Raw genomic sequence first — 23,117 nt, 5'->3', positions numbered from 1 at the left:
TTTCCAGAAACTTCCCCGAAGGCGTAAGGATAAAGCACCCACACTTTCACTCAAAAATTTGAAGTAGCCTATTCTAACCTGATTACCCTGAATAGGGTTATATTCCCTGAGCTCTTCCTGTGTCACTGTGTAAATCTGGGCTTGTCTAAACGTGTTGAGTGTGTTTTCTCAGGGTTGCTCGTATTCCTGGAAATGAGGGCTGTTGGCACAGCCATCTGCCCTATTGCCCTATATGCTGACCACCACACAAACACACATAAAGACGGCAATCAATGTCCCCCACCACGGTGTTTATGCAAACACCCCACCCCTGCCACCCTTCTCCATTATTAAGTGCTCTCCTGGCTGTATGTGGGCTCTATTGGGGTTTATGGGCCGTGAGCTGCCGTTACTGGGTGTGAGGAGCCATAATGGGGCTGCAGTTTCCACCAGGGACAGATGGTTCAGAGGGGCGTCAGAGTCACTGGCATATCCAGTGTGGTGCTGTTATCAACACCTGTAGGAGCTAGCGGAGGATCAGCCTTGGGAACCACAGGGGCTGTCAGGGTTATCAGGCTTTTGTAAAAAAAAAACGCTGGAGATTTATTGACAGGGTGGCTATCAACTGTGCGAAGTTCCTCAGCGTACACATGTCAGAGGAGCTGAAATGGTCAAACCACGCGGACACCATGGTGAATAAGGCACGACAGCGACTCTTCAACCTCAGGATGCTGAAGAAGTTCAGCCTGTCCCCCGAGGGCCCTCACAGTGTTCTACAGGAGCACCATCGAGAGCATACTGTCGTGCTGCATCACAGCCTGGTACGGCAACTCCACAGCCGCTGACCGCAAGGTGCTACAGAGGGTGGTACGCTTAGCCGAACGCACCGTTGGGTGCACACTGCCTGAGTCGCAGGAAGGACAAGGAGATCATCGGGGACCCGTCACCCGAGCCACGCCCTGTTCTCCCCACTTCCTTCGCTAAGTATAGGGGCATCGTGGCAAAACCTGAAAGACTGGTCAGTAGCTTCTACCCACAGACCATCAGGCTACTGAATAGCCACCACTAGTCAGCTACGTGCTCCCCCTGTCCCCCCCCAGACCTCCTATTGTGTGTGTGTGTGCGCGCACTTGCATGAGAGACAGTCAGAGAGTTCAAGTTTCCCTCAAGTCAGCGCTGAGTACTTCATTACCACTGGTTCCCAGGCTGTTTTGTACTGTGACCCATCTAAAGCCTTCCAAAATTCCCTGCTGCGACCCACCCAATAACCACAATCACCACTGTTTCTGTTTCTGGCCCCAATAACGACCTAGAAGGAATGGGATCAGCTGTGACCCAAACCACCATTTTAGAAACTGAACTTTTTAGTATAGCATAGTTTCTTTCTGAAGCAGTTGAAACAGGTAAGTGTTTCCGCATGTACTCCTGAGAGCGAGACAGAAAGAGACAGAGAAATAATGTCTTCTATGTCATTACTGAACACTTAGGGGGCCATTAGCAGTATAGATCTTTTCCTCTGGTACACCTCCCCTCCCTTTCAAACTGTCTGGGCCAACAACCTCCTAACTGATCACACGGATTGATTAGGGAGACTTATTATCGTTGCCTCAATTATCGTTGCCTCAATTTGAAAATGTGGGATGTTTTGAACCACTGCTGTACACTACAGACCTGTTTGGTAAACCAGCCCTAAGTCATCTAACAGACGAGTTTGTAAAGCATAGAAACTGACTGTGAGAAAGTGGTAAGAACGTAGGAGAGCTTACAGGCCTGTGATTTAGAATGCTGGTTCTGGCTGTATGTGCAGAGGTCTGGTAAAGTCATAAGCCTGGGGAGTTTGGCTGGGACTGGAGATTTGTACCAGAGATAATCTCGTTGTAGGATAGAATGTCCTAAGGACGCACCGCCCCTGGCCAGGAGTATCCTGTACTAAGGACGCACAGCCCCATCAACGACAGGAGTATACTGCCACCAAGTGGATGGAAATTACAGAATAAACTTTGAAAATACTTTAACCTCACACTCTATATTTTTATTTATTTAACCTTTATTTAACTAGGCAAGTCAGTTAAGAACAAATTCTTATTTACAATGACGGCCTACACCGAACGACACTGGGCCAATTGTGCGCTGCCCTATGGGACTCCCAATCACGGCCGGATGTGATACAGCCTGGATTCAAACCAGGGACTGTAGTGACCCCTCTTGCACTGAGATGCAGTGCCTTAGACCGCTGAGCTACTCAGGAGCCCAAATCTAACACCAATGCAAACGATTAAAGATCACCAATGTTTGAAACTAGGATCGCTCAATCACTAGTCTGGTATGTCAACTGCTCGGCCTCCGAACACAAGGCACTACAAAGGGTAGTGCGTACGGCCCAGTACATCACTGGTACAAAGCTTCCTGCCATCCAGGATCTCTATACCAGGCGGTGTCAGAGGAAGGCCCTAAAAATTGCCAAAGACTCCAGCTACCCTAGTCATAGACTGTTGTCTCTGCTACCGCACGGCAAGCGGTACCTACACCCAAGCCATAAGACTCCTAAACAGTTAATAAAATGATCCTGAGTGGCGTAGCGATCTAAGGCACTGCATCGCGGTGCTAGGGGCTTCACTAGAGACCCTGGTTTGATTCCAAGCTGTATCACAACCGGCTGTGATTGAGAGTCCCGTAGGGTGGCGCACAATTGGCCCAGCGTTGTCCGGATTAGGGTTTGGCCGGGGTAGGCTGTCATTGTAAATAAGAATGTGTTCTTAACCGAATTGCCTAGTTAAACTTTTTTTTGACCTATTTTCATTGTCCCCACCCCACATTTTTACGATGCTTCTACTCTGTTTATTATCTATGCAGTTACTTTACCTCTACCTAAATGTACATATTACCTCAATTACCTCAAGTTACCTGTGCCCCCCCCCCTGTATATAGCCTCGCTGTGTTATTTTGTTATTGCTCTTTAATTATTTATTTTCTTCTTTTCTATTTATTTATTTTTTAACTTGCTTATTTTAGTAAATACTTTCTTAACACGCATTTGTCTTAAAACTGCATTGTTGGTTAAGGGCTTGAAAGTAAGCATTTCACTGGAAGGTCCACACCTGTTGCAATCAGCGCATGTGACAAATAACATCTGATTTGAAATCACTGTAGTCAATATGATGCAGATCACAACATTTATTTGTAGCAGAGAGAATTACCACAAGCCCCCATAGTGTAAAGTACCAGACTTGACTACACTATAACACACACACACACACACGATTTAACCACATCTTCCACAGCATACTATTGTCGTGTTCTTACACAGTATAGGATCTTACATTAACACAGAAAGTGACGGAGAAGGACGCGGTGAGCCCCACGACCAGCGCGTTGACATCATGTCCCTGTGAGGGGGTGGTGACATCGTCATAGAGCGACATACAGCACGGCATCAGAATTTGACGTCACATCACGATGTCAAACTCCACCCGCTGCCGACAACTCAATCACACAAGTTACAACTAAAGACGTAATACAACATCATAAATAAACATTTAGTAAGAAAATAAATACCAATAATAATATTATAGTAATATATCCAAACGTCTTTTTAAATAGGCTTCTCTTGGAAATCACTGGTCAAAACTGGGACGTTATCTGTGCCATGTTGAAATCAGATGGAACTACAATGACAGTTCGTTTTCTTAGATAATCAATTGAAACATTTCAAAGGCTAACATTAAATGATCAGACTTTTCATCAGCTCTCTAGGTTAAATTGAGTCTATTCTGAGCAGATATTATCCTCCACACTCAACGTCCAGCTAACACGTTTCATCCCCCTCTCATCAAGCATCAGCCAACACAGAAATACTTTCAACAGCAGCTAGAGATAGACGCTTCCCCAAATCACCTACCACATTACAGCAGTACCAAACTTCCCTTAATCATTTAGCCTTAATCATTTGAGGAGACAGCTGTGTGTGTCAGCATGCATAGAGGGTTGAAGCGTTCATGAATGTGTGTTTAAGGTAGCTGTGGTGTGTTTGTGTGTATATGTGAGTGTGTGTTCAAGGTATGAGCGGTGTGCATGTACAATACCGGTCAAAAGTTTGGACACGCCTACTCATTCAAGGGGGTTTCTTTATTTTGACTATTTTCTACATTGTAGAATAATAGGGAATACATCAAAACTATGAAATTACACATGGAATCATGTAGTAAGCAAAAAAGTGTTAAACAAATCAAAATTCTTCAAATAGCCACCCTTTCCCTTGATAACAGCTTTGCACACTCTTGGCATTCTCTCAACCACCTTCACCTGGAATGCTTTTCCAACCGTCTTGAAGGAGCTCCCACATATGCTGAGCACTTGTTGGCTGCTTTTCCTTCACTCTGCGGTCCGACTCATCCCAAACCATCTCAATTTGGTTGAGGTTGGGGGATTGTGGAGGCCAGGTCATCTGATGCAGCACTCCATCACTCTCTTTCTTGGTAAAATAGCCCTTACACAGTGTGGAGGTGTGTTAGGTCATTGTCCTTTTGAAAAACAAATGATAGTCCCACTAAGCGCAAACCAGATGGGATGGCGTATCGCTGCAGAATGCTGTGGTAGCCATGCTGGTTGTGTGCCTTGAATTCTAAATAAATCACAGACAGTGTCACCAGGAAAGCACCCCCATACCCTAACACCTCCTCCTCCACGCTTTACGGTGGGAAATACACATGCAGAGGTCATCCGTTCACCCACACCGCGTCTCACAAAGACAAGACTGTTGGAACCAAAAATCTTCATTTCCACAGGTCTAATGTCCATTACTCGTGTTTCTTGGCACAAGCAAGTCTCTTCTTATTATTGGTGTCCTTTAGTAGTGGTTTCTTTACAGCAATTTGACCATGAAGGCCTGATTCACAGTCTCTTCTGAACAGTTGAAGTTAAGATGTGTCTGTTACTTGAACTCTGTGAAGCATTTATTTGGTCTACAATTTCTGAGGCTGGTAACTCTAAATGAACTTATCCTCTGCAGCAGAGGTAACTCTGGGTCTTTCATTCCTGTGGCAGTCTTCATGAGAGCCAGTTTCATCATAGCGCTTGATGGTTCTTGCAACTGCACTTGAAGAAACTTTCAAAGTCCTTCACATTTTCCGTATTGACTGATGTCTTAAAGTAATGATGGACTGTCGTTTCTCTTTGCTTATTTGACCTGTTCTTGCCATAATATGGAATGGGTCTTTTACCAAATAGGGCTTCTTCTGTATACCCCCCCACCATGTCACAACACAACAGATTGGCTCAAACACATTAAGGAAAGAAATTCCACAAATTAACATTTAAGGCACACCTGTTAATTGAAATGCATTCCAAGTGACTACCTCATGAATCTGGTTGAGAGAATGCCAAGAGTGTGCAAAGCTGTCATGAAGGCAAAGGGTGGCTACTTCGAAGAATCTCAAATATAAAACTTTCTTGTTTACTCCATGATTCCATGTGTTATTTCCTAGTTTTGATGTCTTCAATATTATTCTACAATGTAGAAAATAGTACGAATAAAGAAAAGCCCTTGAATGAGTAGGTGTTCCAAAACATTTGACCGGTAGTGTAAGTTTCCTCTTTACTCCATCTCGCTATCCGACTCCTCCAGAGAGCGTTTCCTAGCGAACAGGTGGGTGGGGTCTCTTCCTCTCATGCTGGGCTGGACCTTGAAGGAGGGGGGAGACCCCATTGGCCAGTGCCAGCCGGGGGCGGAAATAGCACCTTGGTTAGAATCCTGGGGGCAAGGCTTGTTCTGCAGCAGCTGGAAGAGGATCTCCATGTCTGGCCCCAGCCTAGAAACAAACTCCGCCCTGACAACCGCCACTGTTTCCTGATCACAGGCCAGCAAGGACTGAAGCAGAGTGCTGTAGTACCTGGAATACACACGTTGCATTAGACAAATACACCGGGTTAGTCACACGCGCACACAGTTTGGCTCACCTGTTGGGGAAGTGTGCAGGTACCTGTACCACCTCTCCAATGGCCTCAGGGTTGGAGCGAGCCACACCACAGATGTCCAGTCTACTGTAACACTCCTCCTGGACCTACACACACACACACTCCTTTTAACTCTCAGAGACTAGCACTTAATCCTACCACACAGTAGAGGTTATTTGGGATCATTTTGGACCTACACACACACACACACACACACACACACATACACACTCCTTTTAACTCTCAGAGACTAGCACTTCATCCTACCACACAGTAGAGGTTATTTGGGATCATTTTGGCGCCGATAGGAAGAGATGACGGCTGACATGGAGTGAATCTCTAATAAAGCCAGTGACTGACCTCAGAGATCATCCTCTGGAAGATTCCACAGCGCCTGATGGTCTGGAACACGTTAGATGTGACGCCGTTGGCAATACACCTCAGACTCTCCTTTACAAATGTCTTACCCTGCGCTCACACACACACGGTTAGAGACACTGCGGTGGGTCATCAAAAAAGTGTGTGTGTGTGTGTGTGTGTGTGTGTGTGTGTGTGTGTGTGTGTGTGTGTGTGTGTGTGTGTGTGTGTGTGTGTGTGTGTGTGTGTGTGTATAGATTACCTGTGTGTTGAAGGTAGCTGCAGTGTGGAGGAACAGTTGGCAGATATCGTGCATGCCATCCGTGTCACAGGTAGAATTCTCCAGGCAGGCAAATGTTCCACATCCCACAGCTAGAGCACCATTCAAACACCCAGCCACATCCGCTGGAGAGAGAGGGTGGTTGAGGGGGGGGAATACATCAAACTTCAGCAATTGACAGAGGCTATAGTGGGCTACAGTCACATACGTTTAAGAAAGTGCCTATGTCTCTATTCATGGGAACGCAACTATTTTAGGGAGGTTTGACTACACGAGGCAACTTTCATACCCAACTATTGTGCATGAACCCAACGCACTATGTATCTACAGTCTTATTTGGATAAGAACTGCAGTTTGCATTGTGTTGTGCACTTTATCCTAACCAACGGTACTCACAGGGGCTATTGGAGGAGAAGCGTGCACGGCGAGGAGAGGATTCCTCCGGTTCGGCATCGAAGGCGGAGGTCCCCAGGACTAGAAAGATCGCGAACAGGCCGAATTTAGCTAGCATCTTGTTGAAATATGGTGACGTTCATCGGGTGCAAGAGGTAGAAGAGGTCGGCTTGATTTTTGGTGGAGAACAGTTGGGATGTAGCTCTCTGTTAGTTCCCTTAGTGTTACGTTGACGAGCTGTTTTTTATAGCCGTTTGTTACACAAATTACTGGACCCCCAGCGGGTTTGTCCAATCAGCCACCGGCATCTCCAGTGGGGGGGCCGCGGTGCGTGCGTTAGGCTAATTTATAAAATGTTTCCACTGAGCGCTTTGTGCTCATATTTATTCATGAAAGAACGTTCATTGTGGAAATTGAAACTAAAGTGATTATTTTATTTCAAAATGCATAGGGCGAGGTTTCAATGGGTCTGCTAATGTGAGAAGCAGCTGTTCAGGTGTGGTTGTAGGAAAAATGACAGAAACCTTTCAGTATTGTAATATGACTACGATTAGCTCAAGTTTGATTTAGAATAGGCTACTTCCCTAGTTAAATTAGGCCTAGGAAACTGAAATGAGTTGTTTTAAAAATTCAAGTCATGTTTCATGTGCAGTGGTTCAGTCATGTAGAAAGGCAGGTCAATTATTGTGAAAGGCATGCGTGTTGGTGTGTGTGTGTGTTTTCTGGGGGGGAAAGATTGTTAGTGGAGGTGGCAGGGTTTCCATGATGACCTGTGTTGCCATGGAGTAACAGTCCCTGGTGACCCAGGACGACCTATTTGGATCTGATAACCTGTCACAGCTCATAAGAGGTTCAACTAGTTGTTAAGGGTCTCAGAGCTGTGACATCTGAGAAAGGAAATTGTTCTGTTCTAACTTTCATTAACTTTCCCCTCATTCATTCTCACACTCTTCCCCTCATTCTTCCTTTTGCATGCACAGTCACATCTCTCTCCCTCTTGGTGCTTCTGCATGACACCGCTCTGTTGGCTTATTCAGACATTTGATACAGAGTTGAACGTTTTTTGATAGATGTTTTTATTTTGGTTATATATTTTATGACCAAATACTGCGGAACTAACAATCACCCCAGTCAAAACAGATGAACACAAACAAATCTCCTAAAAAGTCTTATTGTATTGTAGAAAACTGTCATGAGGAGGAGCAGGTGACAACAGCAGCTGATTGGCCGCTGCTACTAGGATTCCCCCAGCTCACTTTGGCAGAGCCACAACCTGATATACCTAGCTTACCTGGTAAACCCACCAGTTAAACCTAGCACGACCAGGCTCGCATTCGGGAGGGCGCAGACAGAACTACCATCATCAGAAATACCATCACCTGATGCCTTAATCTATATGTCAGAAAGGCATGTCTGTTCTACATAATGTATGTTGTCCAATCAGAACTCCAGGTCCCAGCCGGACTCCTCGTCTGGGGGCGGGGCCTCGCTGTCATCGGGGAAGCAGTCAAAGTTTCTGGTGTCCAGTGGACCCTCCACCTGGGAAAGAGGAGACACGGCTGAGTGTGTGTGTGTCTGTGTGTGTGTATATGTGTGTGTGTATTAACGTGTATGCTCACAGTAGGAGTGAAAGGAGGGGCCAGAGTTGTCTGTCGGAGTCCCTCCCAATTGAAACCTTCAAACCACCTGAAGAAAAATAAAAAAAGAGTCACAGCTTGGACAACTAAACTCAGCTCTCCTTGTATCAAGATGACCTTGGCTGTGTCCAAAATGGCACCCTATTCCTTAATAGGGAATAGGGAGCTGTATGGGAGCTGAAGAACAAAACGTCCTTTCAGAGAATGTAGCTATTTCTGTTCCATGCAGTCCTATTGGCTGGTAGGTCCAGTAGTCCTCATCACCATGGTAACTCTTACTTGTGTTTCTGGATGTCCTTCACCCCATTCTTCTGGTTCCCCACCCTCTCAGATGGGTTGTCCCTGGGCAACACACACACACACACACACACACACACACACACACACACACACACACACACACACACACACAGTCACATATACACACTCTGCGCAAGCATCATTTGATGAGGTTTCTATGCTCTGTGTTTGTGTGTGGTGCGTGTGTGTGTTTGTGTGGGTGTGTAACCTGCAGAGGCGTTTGATGAGGTTGGCAGCACTCTTGGAGATCTTCTTGGGGAACTCCACCATGTCGATTCCTCTCAGGATGATGTTATAGGTGTTCATAGGGTCAGAACCAGAGAACGGAGGACTGGAGAAGAGGTGGGGAGGGAGAAAGACAATCTCGGCATTGAGACCAATAAGAAGATCCCATCGCTGTGCACGCACGTGCACACACACACACACACACGCGGTGTACCTGCCGCTGAGCAGTTCATAGATGAGTATCCCCAGGGACCAGCAGTCAGCAGAGATGTCGTGTCCCTTGTTCAGGATGATCTCTGGGGCCACGTATTCTGGAGTCCCACAGAACGTCCACGTCTTCTGACCCAGACCCACCTTCTTAGCAAAGCCAAAGTCCACCTGATAGATAAACACGCACACTAAATATGGTGCTTTTTGTTCTGTGTGTCTGTGCCCTGAGGTTCAATCAACTGAAGACGAAGGAAAACCACACTGCCTGCTTATTCCGAAACTCTATGCTGCGTCGGAGGTGTTTGTGTGTGTACCAGTTTGGCGTATCCTCGGTGGTCCAGTATGATGTTCTCAGGTTTGAGGTCTCTGTAGATGATGCCTCTAACATGGAGGAAGTCCAGAGCCTCTACAACACAGCCTGTATAGAACCGTGTGGTGCCATCCTCAAACGAACCCCTAGAAGAGAGATGAACATGTTTAGGGCCATAGATGATCTAGGGGTGCTCAGACTATCAACTGCCACTCTACTGATATGTAACAATTTGCCAGGTTGAGGGTTCTGGGTAGGGTTGAACTGGGAGGTGGACGTGAAGCTAGGGTTCTGGGTAGGGTTGAACTGGGAGGTGGACGTGAAGCTAGGGTTCTGGGTAGGGTTGAACTGGGAGGTGGACGTGAAGCTAGGGTTCTGGGTAGGGTTGAACTGGGAGGTGGACGTGAAGCTAGGGTTCTGGGTAGGGTTGAACTGGGAGGTGGACGTGAAGCTAGGGTTCTGGGTAGGGTTGAACTGGGAGGTGGACGTGAAGCTAGGGTTCTGGGTAGGGTTGAACTGGGAGGTGGACGTGAAGCTAGGGTTCTGGGTAGGGTTGAACTGGGAGGTGGACGTGAAGCTAGGGTTAGGGGTTGTGGGTTGTGGTTGAGGCTAGATTCAGGGTTGAACCAAGATGTCGACATGAAGCTAGGGTTAGTGGATAGCTGTCTGAGCAGTTTGTGTACAGTCAGGTTTTCATTTGCAGTCGTTCTAGACCTACACACACACACCTGGCACTCAGTAGAGTCCACAGTTCTCCTCCCAGACAGGCCTCCTGCAGCATGTATAGATACTTAGAGTCCCTAAACGTCCGATACAACCTGGACAAGGACACACAGCGTCAGTGTGTGTGTGTGTGTGTGTGCGTAATTGTCAGTGAAGTGGCTGTGTGGTGTGTGTGTGTGTACCGGACGGTGAAGGGGCCGTGTGCGTCCATCATGATGCGTCTCTCTGAGAGGATGTGGCCTTGTTGACTGGTGTCCAGAATGTGACGCTTCTTCAGAACCTTCATAGCAAACGACCTGCTGGTGTCACTCTTCAACTGCACCTGAACACACACACACACACATTATACATATTAAACACACACACACACAGTAGTTGCACACGCACAGTCCTGTTAGCGCGCGCACGTTATACACACACTCACCAGTTCGACGCGACTGAAGCCTCCAACTCCGAGGGTGCAGATGACGTGGAAATCGTTGAGAGTCACGGTGGAGAAAAACACTGCCTCTGCCTCCAACCTGGAGACGGGAGGGGGGGGTCAATCAATTGCCCAATATATTTCCAATGAAACTAGCGAGTGTGTGGTTGGATATATCACAAACTATATGTACTAAACTTGGTTTGGTGAAACAAGAGAAAGGAGGAGTGAAAGAAGAGTATTCAGAGGTGTAGCGACACTTACTTGGCCTTGAGCTCGTCACTCTCGTTGTGTCTGCTGCTGTCGTCATCAAGCCCTCCTATCAGCTGCATGAACGACCTGGAACAGGGGAGGGCTTAGGCTTACACAACCCCGCATCTACCAATGAAGAAGGGTTCAGGTACACACACACATACACCACAGGATGTTGGTGGCACCTTAATTGGGGAGGACGGGTTCATAGTAATGGCTGGAATGGATGAAATGTAATGCTATCAGTCATCAAACACACGGATTCCACGTGGTTGATACCATTCCATTCACTCCACTCCAGCCATTATTAATAGCCATCCACCCCTCATCAGCCTCTTGTGACACACACACACACACACACACACACACACACACACACACACACACACACACACACACACACACACACACACACACACACACACACACACACACACTCTTGCTTTCTCCCCCCAGGGGTCTCTCACTCTCTGTCCACGACCAGACAGGTCACTCCTCCTACTGCTGTGACATTGGCCGTACGAACATCCTCCCTGGGGAGAGAGAGAAATATTTATTAATTAATTCATTCATTCATTCATTATAAACATAAATAAGCAGTCATCTTTATTATCTTCCTTTGCAAAACACAACTCTACTCTAATCCAATGAGAGTATATGTTTACTTAGGCAATTGGTTGGTGTGTTTGGTTGTTCTCTAAAGCTGCTGGTTGTTGTTTGGGTTGTTAGAGGTTTGTTTTGTTGTTTGAGGTGTGTTTGGTTGTTAGAGTTGTTGTTTGGTTGTTAGAGGTGCTGTTTGGTTGTTAGAGGTGTTGTTTGGTTGTTAGAGGTGTTGTTTGGTTGTTAGAGGTGTTGTTTGGTTGTTAGAGGTGTGTTTGGTTGTTAGAGGTGTTGTTTGGTTGTTAGAGGTGTTGTTTGGTTGTTAGAAGTGTTGTTTGGTTGTTAGAGGTGTTGTTTGGTTGGTTGTTCTCTAAAGCTGCTGGTTGTTGTTTGGTTGTTAGAGGTGTTGTTTGGTTGTTAGAGGTGTGTTTGGTTGTTAGAGGTGTTGTTTGGTTGTTAGAGGTGTTGTTTGGTTGTTAGAGGTGTTGTTTGGTTGTTAGAGGTGTTGTTTGGTTGTTAGAGGTGTTGTTTGGTTGTTAGAGGTGCTGTTTGGTTGTTAGAGGTGTTGTTTGGTTGTTAGAGGTGTGTTTGGTTGTTAGAGGTGTTGTTTGGTTGTTAGAGGTGTGTTTGGTTGTTAGAGGTGTGTTTGGTTGTTAGAGGTGTTGTTTGGTTGTTAGAGGTGTTGTTTGGTTGTTAGAGGTGTTGTTTGGTTGTTAGAGGTGTGCTTGGTTTTTAGAGGTGTTGTTTGGTTGTTAGAGGTGTGCTTGGTTTTTAGAGGTGTTGTTTGGTTGTTAGAGGTGTGCTTGGTTGTTAGAGGTGTTGTTTGGTTGTTAGAGGTGTGCTTGGTTTTTAGAGGTGTTGTTTGGTTGTTAGAGGTGTGCTTGGTTTTTAGAGGTGTTGTTTGGTTGTTAGAGGTGTGCTTGGTTTTTAGAGGTGTTGTTTGGTTGTTAGAGGTGTGCTTGGTTGTTAGAGGTGTTGTTTGGTTGTTAGAGGTGTGCTTGGTTTTTAGAGCTGTTGTTTGGTTGTTAGAGGTGTGCTTGGTTGTTAGAGGTGTTGTTTGGTTGTTAGAGGTGTGCTTGGTTTTTAGAGGTGTTGTTTGGTTGTTAGAGGTGTGCTTGGTTTTTAGAGGTGTTGTTTGGTTGTTAGAGGTGTGCTTGGTTTTTAGAGGTGTTGTTTGGTTGTTAGAGGTGTGCTTGGTTGTTAGAGGTGTTGTTTGGTTGTTAGAGATGTGCTTGGTTTTTAGAGCTGTTGTTTGGTTGTTAGAGGTGTGCTTGGTTTTTAGAGGTGTTGTTGGGTTGTTACAGGTGTGCTTGGTTTTTAGAGGTGTTGTTGTCTCACCCTTTTAGCGCCTGCTCTCCAAACCAGTCCCCCCTAGAGAGTGTGGTCAGAAACTCTGGCTCCTCATTGGATGATTTCTGTTGCGTGACCTTTACCTGAGCGCAGACAGGAGAGAAAAAAATGGGGGAGAGGAGAGGGGAAGAGAGAGGAAGTTATTGGGAGGAAGTCTGTGAATTTAAATTATGATTATTACTGGTATGTTTTAATTTCATTACTGATTGTGTCCACATGGTGGCAGTGTGATTGTGATTTTTACACTTCTCTCCTCCACCTCCTCTTCCTCACCTGTCCTTCGCTGATGATGAAGAAGGTGTCTCCTGTGGCGCCCTGCCTGATGATGTAATCACCTTCACTGTAGTGAGTCTGCCGAGAGAGAGAGATAGAGAGAGGGAGAAAGAGAGAAAGAAAGAGAGATGAGGAAAGGGAGTGGGAGAGGATAAGGGAGAGGGAGAGAGACAGAGAACAGCAGAATAGGAGAGAGAGAGGTGGGCAGAGAGACAAAGGGAGAGGGTGAAATATGGAGGGAGGCAGAGATGGAGAGAGAGGACAGCAAGGGAGAAGAGAGAGATGGGCATGGCTCTCAGACAGAAGCACTTTACCACAGAAAGGAGAAACAGTCTGCGTGTCTCTAAAAGCTGGAAGGCATGTGACTGGTGTCTATGGCAGTATGCAGTCAACACACACACACACGCAAGTGCCCTCACACAAACACACAAACTCTTAAAACAAATCCACACTGACTGTCACCACCAGCTGCTCTCCATCTGACCATGCCTGTGTGTGTGTGTGTGTGTGTGTGTGTGTGTGTGTGTGTGTGTGTGTGTGTGTGTGTGTGTGTGTGTGTGTGTGTGTGTGTGTGTGTGCGTGTGTGTGTGTGTGTGTGTACTCCTCACCTCCTCCAGAACATCAGCTACCTTACTAAGAACGTCCTCAGGCAACAACTGAAAGGAGGGAACACTGACAGAGAGAGAAAGAGAGCGAGAGAGAGAGAGAGAGAGAAAGAGAAAGAGAGAAGAGAGAGAAAGAGGACGGTGAAGAGAGAGAGAGAGAGAGAGAGAGAGAGAAAGAGAAAGAGAGAGAGAAGAGAGAGAGAGAAAGAGGAAGAGAGAGAGCGAGAGAGAGAGAGAAGAAGAGAGAGAAAGAGAAAGAGAGAGAAGAGAGAGAGAGAGAAAGAGAAAGAGAGAGAGAGAGAAGAGAGAGAGAGAAAGAGAAAGAGGAAGAGAGAGAGAGAACAACAATAACATTCTTGCCAAAATCAATTGTGTGAATAATAATTTGAAAATACGTGACTAGGCTTGCAAAGGGAGGGTATATTACTTGAAACTTTCTAAGTTTACCAGTAAACTACTAGAATTTTGGTAACTTTCAAGAAATTCATGTAATTTATTACAAAACATCTAGTGGCGATTTGGGGTACTTCAGATTATCACAGGTGTTTGTAATTATCTCTGTCCCTCTGTGTGGACTTATCACACGTAAAATATATCAAATAATCAAATAAGATGATTTTAAAATAAAAAATTTAATGACGAAGCTGTAATACATTATTCTAAATATAAACCATCAACTTAGTGAATACCATTTAATGTGAGGGTTTCAGCACTTTATTGTCCCTCAGATGAAATCGTGGAGATGAATGTGTATCTGTCTCCGTCCGTCCATCCGCTCGCACGTTACTCACACGCGATATGGACACAGATATACAAAATGAATAATATATATAAATACTTATTTAAAAAAATATATATTTGAGTATAAATGACCAAAATTACCATAGATTGCCCTAGATGACCTGTTAATGACCAAAATGACAGAAGATTCCGGTAACTTTGGTAAATGACTTGTAGCTTCGCAACCCTAGACGTGACAGAAGCTAGCGAGCAAACATTCTGTGTTCTGTGGCTACTGAATCTTAATCATCTGTCTATCCAACTAGGCTCACAGAAGTCTGCATAGCTGCATAATAACGAGTGTGTTCCAAGCAGAAGCGAACCGTGCTTGTGTGTGTGTGTGTATGTTACCTGCGGAGGAACTCCATATACTGGGAGTGTTTAATGAGTCCAGTCCTCATCATGATGGTCTGGAAACCCTGTCTGTCTATCGCCCACAGCTTAATGTCAGTCAGAGCTGAAGGGAGAGACGGAGAAATGGAGAGCGAGAAAGACAGAGGAAGAAATAGGGAGAGGAGAAAGAGAGGGGAGAGAGAGAGAACGAAAGAGAGAAGAGAGGGGGATAGAAAGGCAGAGCGAAGAGTTCAGAGAGAGATATGAGGAAGTGGAGAGGGGTGAAAGAAAAGCAGGACAATTTCAATGAATTTCAAAGCCTCCATATTCACACCTACTGCTCACAGGAACACTCTCCATCCCATTCAACACACAAAAAAAAGATGATAATATGATTCAATCCTTTAGCATGTATTCAGTAGAGGGAATCTCAATGAAAGCCTTACATACACAAACAATCAGAGAGATGCAGGCCCTGCATGCGTGTGTGTGCGTGGTTGCTAAAGGAATGAACAGGGCACAGTTTCAAGGTCTCTCTCTTTCTCTCTCACACACATTTACAACCACCCATACTGTATTAACGCACACTTTATGAAAAACATACACACACAATAACACACGGACGAAAGTACACATGCAGTCACATGTGCAACAACACGTGGCAGCACAGTACACATAGCAGTTGATAGGAAATGCCCTTATCTCAACAGTTCTCCTTCTAGAGATGAGAGCCTTCACATCCCACTCTAACTATCTGCTATAACACACACACACACACACACACACACACACACACACACACACACACACACACACACACACACACACACACACACACACACACACACACACACACACACACACACATTGTTTCTCTCTATTCTAATAAGAGGGTAATTATATAGATTATATATATATATATATCTCACCTCCTCCTGCCACCCCTCACAGACCCTGCCCCCCCCCCCCCGCCCACACCACACATGTTCACTACCTGTCAATCAACTCCGGTGATGGAGAGAGACAGAGGCAAGGATGAGGAAGAATGAAGGGGCAAAACTGAACTCTGTCGACACATGGTCAAATCAAAAGACTTGCAGGTGTGGAAAGAGGAGAGGACAGAAGAGGGGAAAGGACGGGGGAGAGATGCTAAAGGAGAGGGACTGAGAAAGCTGTCAGAGGAGCTGTTTCTTTTCCCATTCACCTCTCTCTCCCCCTCTCGCTCAGCAGACCAATATCTGCCTGACCCTGAATAGCATTGTACAGTAAACACTTCACCACTCAGAGAGAGAAGAGAGAAGAGAGAAGAGAGGAGAGAGAGAGAGAGAGAGAGAGAGAGAGAGAGAGAGAGAGAAAGCGAGAGCGAGAGACAAAAAAGAAGAAAGAGTAGAAGATGTCAGAGGACGATTTGTGAACTGCGGAGGTTGTCACATACTCACGCACACACACACACAACAGGCAGGCGGCCTACTGACAGGACTGGCATATTACAGCCCAAATCAGACAGTCACCGCCTACAGTGTGTGTATGTGTGTGAAAATGACCCGTGGGAGGATTTTCAATTATTACTGTATCTCTCTGCTGAAATTAAATAAATACTTTTAGCACAGCGTAGATCTGACACCACGCCTCACCCCAATCACTTAGCCTCAACACACACACACACACACACACACACACACACACACACACACACACACACACACACACACACACACACACACACACACACACACACACACACACACACACACACACACACACACACACACACACACACACCAAATCTCACCTCAATCCATCAGACTAAACGTCAGTGGCAGAGAGGAGGATGAAGAAATTACAAAAACTACAAAAACAATTCCTAATCCTGAACTCAATCAAATAAGTGTGTGTGTGTCCTACCTAAAATAGCAGTGATGTGTGTGTGTGTGTGTGTGTGTGTGTGTGTGTGTGTGTGTGTGTGTGTGTGTGTGTGTGTGTGTGTGTGTGTGTGTGTGTGTGTGTGTGTGTGTGTGAGTTACCTGTAACAGTAGCAGTCCTGGTACAGTTGTAGAGGATGGCCAGTTCTCCAAAGACCTTCCCGGGATCGATGGTGCACAGCTTCTGTTCCCCTTTAGTCACCTCCACCTTTCCCTCTACACACACACAACCGCACACACGCACACACTCAGGCACGCACATAAACAACATTACATCATCAAACCTGCCTGAACTGAACAGAACTCCCCACTCATTCACACTTACACTTGAAGTCGGAAGTATACATACACTTAGGTTGGAGTCATTAAAACTCGTTTTCTAACCACTCCACAAATTTCTTGTTAACGAACTATAGTTTTAGCAAGTCGGTTAGGTCATCTACTTCGTGCATGACGCAAGTAAATTTTACAACAATTGTTTACAGACAGATTATTTCACTATAATTCACTGTATCACAATTCCAGTGGGTCAGAGTTTACATACACTAAGTTGACTGTGCCTTTAAACAGCTTGGAAAATTCCAGAAAATTATGTCATGGCTTTAGAAGCTTCTTATACACCTGTGGATGTATTTCAAGGCCTACCTTCAAACTCAGTCCCTCTTTGCTTGACATCATGGGAAAATCAAAAGAAATCAGCCTAGACCTCAGAAAAAAATTGTAGACCTCCACAAGTCTTGTTCATCCATGGAGCAATGTCCAAACGCCTGAAGGTACCATGTTCATCTTTACAAACAATAGTACGCAAGTATAAACACCATGGGACCACGCAGCCGTCATACCGCTCAGGAAGGAGACGCGTTCTGTCTCCTTGAGATGAACGTTCTTTGGTGCGAAAAGTGCAAATCAATCCCAGAAAAACAGCAAAGGACCTTGTGAAGACAGTGGCGGAAACAGGTACAAAAGTATCAGTTCGCAACTGCACATGGGGACAAAGATCATACTTTATGGAGAAATGTCCTCTGGTCTGATGAAACAAAAACAGAACTGTTTGGCCTTAATGACCATTGTTATGTTTGGAGGAAAAAGGGGGATGCTTGCAAGCCGAAGAACACCATTGCAACCGTGAAGAACGGGGGTGGCAGCATCATGTTGTGTGGGTGCTTTGCTGCAGGAGGGACTGGTGCGCTTCACAAAATCGATGACATCATGAGGTAGGAAAATTATGTGGATATATTGAAGCAACATCTCAAGACATCAGTCAGGAAGTTAAAGCTTGGTCGCAAATGGGTCTTCCAAATAGACAATGACCCCAAGCATACTTCCAAAGTTTTGGCAAAATGGCTTAAGGACAACAAAGTCAAGTTATTGGAGTGGCCATCCAAAGCCCTGACCTCAATCCTACAGAAAATTTGTGGGTAGAACTGAAAAAGCGTGTGCGAGCAAGGAGGTCTACAAACCTGACTCAGGTTACCCCAGCTCTGTAAGGAGGAATGGGCCAAAATTCCCCCAACTTACTGTGGGAAGCTTGTGGAAGACTACCCGAAACGTTTGGCCCAAGTTAAACAATTTAAAGGCAATGTTACTAAATACTAATTGAGTGTATGTAAATGTCTGACCCACTAGGAATGCGATGAAAGAAATAAAAGCTGAAATAAATCATTCTCTTTAATATTATTCTGACACTTCACATTCTTAAAATAAAGTGGTGATCCTAACTGACTTAAGGAAGGGAATTTTTACTAGGATTAAATGTCAGGAATTGTGAATAACTGAGTTTAAATGTATTTGGCTACGGTGTATGTAAACTTCCGACTTTAACTGTAAAGGACTGCATTAATATTAATCATCTCTTCATGGTAATACACCCACACTCTCTAGATGGATGTTTCAAAGTGAATGGACTGTATAATCAACATGGTCTAATTCTGTGTGTCTGTGTGTGTGTGAATGAGAAACAGAGAGAGACAAAGAGACTGTGGTAAAAATAGAGAGGACAGATTAGATATTTTTAAGAGGAGAGGAGTCGAGGTGTCAGGAACAGATGTTTCAGAGCGCCTGAGAGAGCAAGAAGTGTGTGTGTGTGTGTGTGTGTGACCTGTCTGCCTCTGCTACAGTGAGCTCACTGTATGATATCACCTGATATATACAGTATAATCAAAGATATTTATAACTAAACCAAGATAGACCACAGCCTGTTGTTTCAAATGGGAACAAATGAGCCATAGATGGCAGAACAAGCAAGGAGGTGGGCAGAGCCAAGCACGAGCTAGTGAGATCCTATTGGCGTGTTCTAGCATTTGGGGAACGCCTACTCTGAAGTGCGCGTGTGCAGTAACTCAATACACCTTTCCACTCCTTCTATTTTTTTTTTTTTTTTTTTTTTAATCTTGGCAACGGGTAAAGTCTAAAGAACGTAGTCCACTCTGTTCGTAACAAATTGTAGTTTTGGGAACAGAAAACTGTATTGAGATCAAATGTTTGATGAGTAAATTAGCAGAATGTCTGCCAAAATCCATCTCGTTCCATCATCTCCCACTGCCGGCCACTGGGCTTCCTCTCACTACCATACTTGGTAGTGAAACGCCAACCGGATGCTTCACATTTATACATTCTGTGAAATATCTGTCTCATTGTGGTATTATCTGTCCCTCCCTTGCCTCCCCTTTCGCCTAGACTGTCATAACTTCTCACCTATCTACTTCCCTCCCCCCTTACTCTCTCAGTCTCGCCCTCCTCTCTTTCACCCTCCCTCCCTCCATCTCTCACCCTCCCTCCCTCCATCTCTCATCCTCCCTCCCCCCTTCTCTCTATCCCTCTTCATTGCCCTATTTTCCCCCTTCCTCTCTTTCGCTTCATCCCTCCCTCCACCCCATCCCTCCACCTCCCTCCATGCCTCTCACCCTCCAGTACATAGACCAGAGATCCGTCGTCTCCCTCCTGTATGACACAGCAGCCCCGGGCCAGACGAGTGGGATGCATACAGTCAACTATGGTCTGAATCTACAGAGTGAGAGTGGGAGAGAGAGACAGAGAAAGAGACAAAGAGAGAGAGACAACGCAAGAGACTGTTCATAAAAATATAGCATTTGTTTAATTAAATTGAGAGAGAAAGAGAGAGTATGTGAGAGAGAGAGGGGGGAGGAGATAACTAAATGGATATCTAAGAATAGACAGTGAGAGTAGCAGTAGTACCACAGTAATACTATACAGCCGTAGTAATACTAGTACCTGTCCCTGCTCCAGGTGTTTCATGAATTCATTCTCCAACAGAGCTCTATGGATCAGCTCTCTAGACCTGTACACATGTACAGAGACGGGATCAGTGTGTGTGTGTGTGTGTGTGTGTGTGTGTGTGTGTGTGTGTGTGTGTGTGTGTGTGTGTGTGTGTGTGCGCGCGCGCGCGCGTACTCACTCTTCACTCTTGCTGTAGTTGGTGAGTGTGACGTGTGTGAGTTGGGCAGGGTCCAGGGCTGTGGGTTCTGCTGATATTGCCTGTCTCTTAGTCCTCTGCGGCTCATCAGGCACTGGTGGGGACAGCCCGGGTCCTGACAGACACCCATTTTGGTTAGGCTTTACCTCAGCGAGCTAACACAGTCTCGTGGCAAGTAGGAGACCACGTTCAACCCCAATCTGTCACATTAGCCTTGAGAGTGATGGCTCATAGGTTCATGCCTAACTACCCTTGAATTCACTGAACACCTCCAGGAGCGTTAGGACTGGTTTGGTACCCTGTGTTGTTTTCCGTTTCCCCTAGGTCTGTGGTGTATTAGAGGTGTATGTTAATGTTATTTAAGGTGTAACGAGCAGTACCTACCTGTGTTCTCTGTGCTCCCTGTGTGTTGTGGAGCGTTGCGATGGCGGTCCAGTTCTGTCTGCAGCTGTCGGATGAGATCATCCTTGGTGTCCAGCTCCAACTCCAGCTCATCTATCAGACTGTCTCTCTGACGGAGCTCCTCGATCTTCAGCTGCAGTGCAAACTGCAAGTCCCTCAGAGTACCCATAGCCCTGATACGCACATATAAACATGCACATTACATGCAGGAGGAAAGGCAGGCAGACAGAGGCACACACACAGCCATGGGGAATAAAGAGTTTCACTAGTGAGTTTTGGGGACTCCACCACATGCTAAATTAATTATTGCCTGCTTAATCCCACAAACACAGTGAAATACAATAACCATATGCACATACAGGTTACAATAAAACGGAAATATCTAACACATATAAACCACTTACTGATACTAAGGGAATGTCGAGTTTATGCAGTAAAAATACATTTGAAGAAGTAAAACATTTTGTCTTACCTGTCCAAGCGCTTGTCTGGGTGTAAGTGAAGAAGAAGCTCGTACCGACTGCTAATGTTGCATTCACAGTTATGTGCCGATCTCCAATCTCATCATGTGTAAATTGATTTATAGCTGATGTGAAAAGCAAACAGGATAGGCTAATCGAAATGAGACTGCGACGAATGTTAATTAAAACGAAAGTTTTAAAGGTGTAAAAAGACACTTCAGATCATGAAGATAGACATACCAACCAGACACATTCTCGCCCTTTGTCGATTGCGCTCGAGTGAAGAACCGATCGCTCAAATGACAATTTCTAGAGTATGCAATATAGCCATACGCGGAGCGGTGTGCGCGCGTCCATTGGCATACAAATGTAGATATATTTTTACATAAATGTATGGGTGATTAGTTTACACCAATTAAATAATATCCTTATCAACATCCATATTGGGTTCACATGTTTTGCCTGAGATGTGTCAAGCTCAATATGTTGAATAGGTCTATTGCTAATAAGATTGTTAACAACTTTTAAAAACTTTTTTATGTAGACAAACCCACGTTACATCTTTTTGTATATGTAAAAACAACTTTATTTATCAACCGTGGCGAATCTCCACATCAGATTGTAAATCTATATTTGTTGCATTCAGGCGAATCTGCGGTCGCCAACATCTAGATTTACTTAGGAGAAAAACCATCATGGCGGCGCCCTGCACGGAAAACAATCACAAGCAAGGCAAATTGGAATTGTATCCTATGTACTCCACATAAGACGTCAATATAACGGTTATTGACATTAACGCTTGGTCGTAAATTGCCTCTTTAATATTGTATGCATATTTTGATAATTTAGCATGAAACAGGGTGAAAACTTCCTTGACAGTCCCGCAGTGCACTAGACGTCCCGTTCCCAACAAGTCGCGAGGCGTCCATCGCGCTCCAGTCCCTCTCCCCAGACCGCGAGCCCCGGAAAGGAGGCATCAGCAAGGAGCTCATGGTGTCCGGCAGCACGCTGTCTGTGTGAGTGTCTGTGTGATCCCGTGTGCTACCACGAAGTGTATCGATGGTGTGTGTATGGTGGTACTACTGTATACGAGGTTGTTGAGTTGACCGTCCATGTCCATCTATCTCCCTCCACTCGTCTTCCTCCTTTATCTCCTGTCTCTTCCATCCCTCTTTCCATCAGGAGGTGGAGAGCCGATGAGGCCCGTATTCTGCGTGTCTCTGTGGGGTCGTTTATGGACCACCTCTCCCTTGTGATGGAGACCATGGAGGCTTTTGGACCCCCTGTCTCTGTGACCACACAAACACACAGCTTCTGCTCTACAATGACATGATGACCAGAGGGAAAGAAGAGAAACCCAGGATGAGCTGCAATGATCCCCAGTACAGACGGACACATGTCCCAATTTCAATCATCCTATTCAAATAAGGAAACTGGAACAAAAAAACAATATAAGTACAAGTGCTATTTATTTAGACACATGGGAATTGCCTTATTTCGGTGACATATGGATAGACTATTTCTTTTAGATTTGTCTATGTATTAATTTGGTTGTATTGTGGAATAAACTTTCTATTTTTCAAAATGAATTAGTTTTACATCAGATAGTGTGATTGTACAAAACATTAGGAACACTTGCTCTTTCCATGAGACTAACCAGATGTAAGCTATGATCCTTTATTGAGGTCACTTGTTAAAGCCACTTCAGTGTAGATGAAGGGGAGGAGACCGGTTAAAGAAGCATTTCTAAGCCTTGAGACATGGATTTTGAATGTGTGCCATTCAGAGGGTGAATTGGCAAGACAAAAAATAAGTGCCTTTGAATGGGGTATGGGAGTAGGTGCCAGGTGTACTGGTTTGAGTTTGTCAAGAACTGCAACTCTGTTGGGTTTTTCCACGCTTCTGTATCAAGAATGGTC

The 23,117-nt window shown here is 45.2% G+C and overlaps 3 protein-coding genes across 3 annotated transcripts; 1 reads left to right on the top strand and 2 right to left on the bottom strand.

Annotated features, from left to right (window-relative positions):
- Positions 1–3,138: 3,138 nt before the first annotated feature.
- stc1l (stanniocalcin 1, like) lies at positions 3,139–7,922 on the bottom strand. The gene is made up of 5 exons (XM_055936037.1): positions 6,965–7,922; positions 6,551–6,693; positions 6,292–6,399; positions 5,935–6,038; positions 3,139–5,867 (listed from the first exon to the last, which is right to left on the bottom strand). Exons 1-5 carry the CDS (start codon positions 7,077–7,079, stop codon positions 5,573–5,575), a joined length of 765 nt encoding a protein of 254 aa, XP_055792012.1. The 5' UTR covers positions 7,080–7,922; the 3' UTR covers positions 3,139–5,572.
- Positions 7,923–8,013: 91 nt separating this feature from the next.
- Positions 8,014–21,655, bottom strand: LOC129863780 (cGMP-dependent protein kinase 1-like). Its single transcript, XM_055936035.1, has 21 exons — positions 21,210–21,655; positions 20,720–20,910; positions 20,318–20,450; positions 20,134–20,200; positions 19,806–19,905; positions 17,005–17,118; positions 14,999–15,104; positions 13,871–13,934; positions 13,263–13,340; positions 12,978–13,072; positions 11,507–11,572; positions 11,052–11,126; positions 10,791–10,887; positions 10,549–10,688; positions 10,372–10,461; positions 9,648–9,789; positions 9,338–9,501; positions 9,107–9,229; positions 8,878–8,940; positions 8,581–8,647; positions 8,014–8,500 (listed from the first exon to the last, which is right to left on the bottom strand). Exons 2-21 carry the CDS (start codon positions 20,904–20,906, stop codon positions 8,402–8,404), a joined length of 2,070 nt encoding a protein of 689 aa, XP_055792010.1. The 5' UTR covers positions 20,907–20,910; positions 21,210–21,655; the 3' UTR covers positions 8,014–8,401.
- A 183-nt stretch (positions 21,656–21,838) lies between these two features.
- LOC129863784 (EKC/KEOPS complex subunit Lage3) lies at positions 21,839–22,787 on the top strand. Its single transcript, XM_055936039.1, has 3 exons — positions 21,839–21,943; positions 22,086–22,214; positions 22,381–22,787. Exons 1-3 carry the CDS (start codon positions 21,894–21,896, stop codon positions 22,529–22,531), a joined length of 330 nt encoding a protein of 109 aa, XP_055792014.1. The 5' UTR covers positions 21,839–21,893; the 3' UTR covers positions 22,532–22,787.
- The last annotated feature ends 330 nt before the right edge of the window (positions 22,788–23,117 follow it).

Source organism: Salvelinus fontinalis, chromosome 10 (genome assembly GCF_029448725.1).
Source record: "Salvelinus fontinalis isolate EN_2023a chromosome 10, ASM2944872v1, whole genome shotgun sequence".
Taxonomy (NCBI): Eukaryota; Metazoa; Chordata; class Actinopteri; order Salmoniformes; family Salmonidae; genus Salvelinus; species Salvelinus fontinalis.
The sequence above is the reverse complement of the archived record's forward strand: the minus strand, read 5'-3'. Positions and strand labels throughout refer to the sequence as shown.

Bases quoted from the DNA above. Each gene is read 5' to 3' on its own strand.
- stc1l (XM_055936037.1), bottom strand. From the start codon at position 7,079: ATGCTAGCTAAATTCGGCCTGTTCGCGATCTTTCTAGTCCTGGGGACC. The intron at 6,694-6,964 runs GTGAGTACCGTT...CTCTCTCTCCAG, and splicing joins CTTCTCCTCCAATAGCCCCT to CGGATGTGGCTGGGTGTTTG. The intron at 6,039-6,291 runs GTCAGTCACTGG...GTGTGTGTGTAG, and splicing joins TCCAGAGGATGATCTCTGAG to GTCCAGGAGGAGTGTTACAG.
- LOC129863784 (XM_055936039.1), top strand. From the start codon at position 21,894: ATGGCGGCGCCCTGCACGGAAAACAATCACAAGCAAGGCAAATTGGAA. The intron at 21,944-22,085 runs GTATCCTATGTA...ACAGTCCCGCAG, and splicing joins AAGCAAGGCAAATTGGAATT to TGCACTAGACGTCCCGTTCC. The intron at 22,215-22,380 runs GTGAGTGTCTGT...TCTTTCCATCAG, and splicing joins TCCGGCAGCACGCTGTCTGT to GAGGTGGAGAGCCGATGAGG.
- LOC129863780 (XM_055936035.1), bottom strand. From the start codon at position 20,906: ATGGGTACTCTGAGGGACTTGCAGTTTGCACTGCAGCTGAAGATCGAG. The intron at 20,201-20,317 runs GTGAGTACGCGC...ACATGTGTACAG, and splicing joins AACTACAGCAAGAGTGAAGA to GTCTAGAGAGCTGATCCATA. The intron at 17,119-19,805 runs GTGAGAGGCATG...GTGTGTGTGTAG, and splicing joins TCTGGTCTATGTACTGGAGG to AGGGAAAGGTGGAGGTGACT.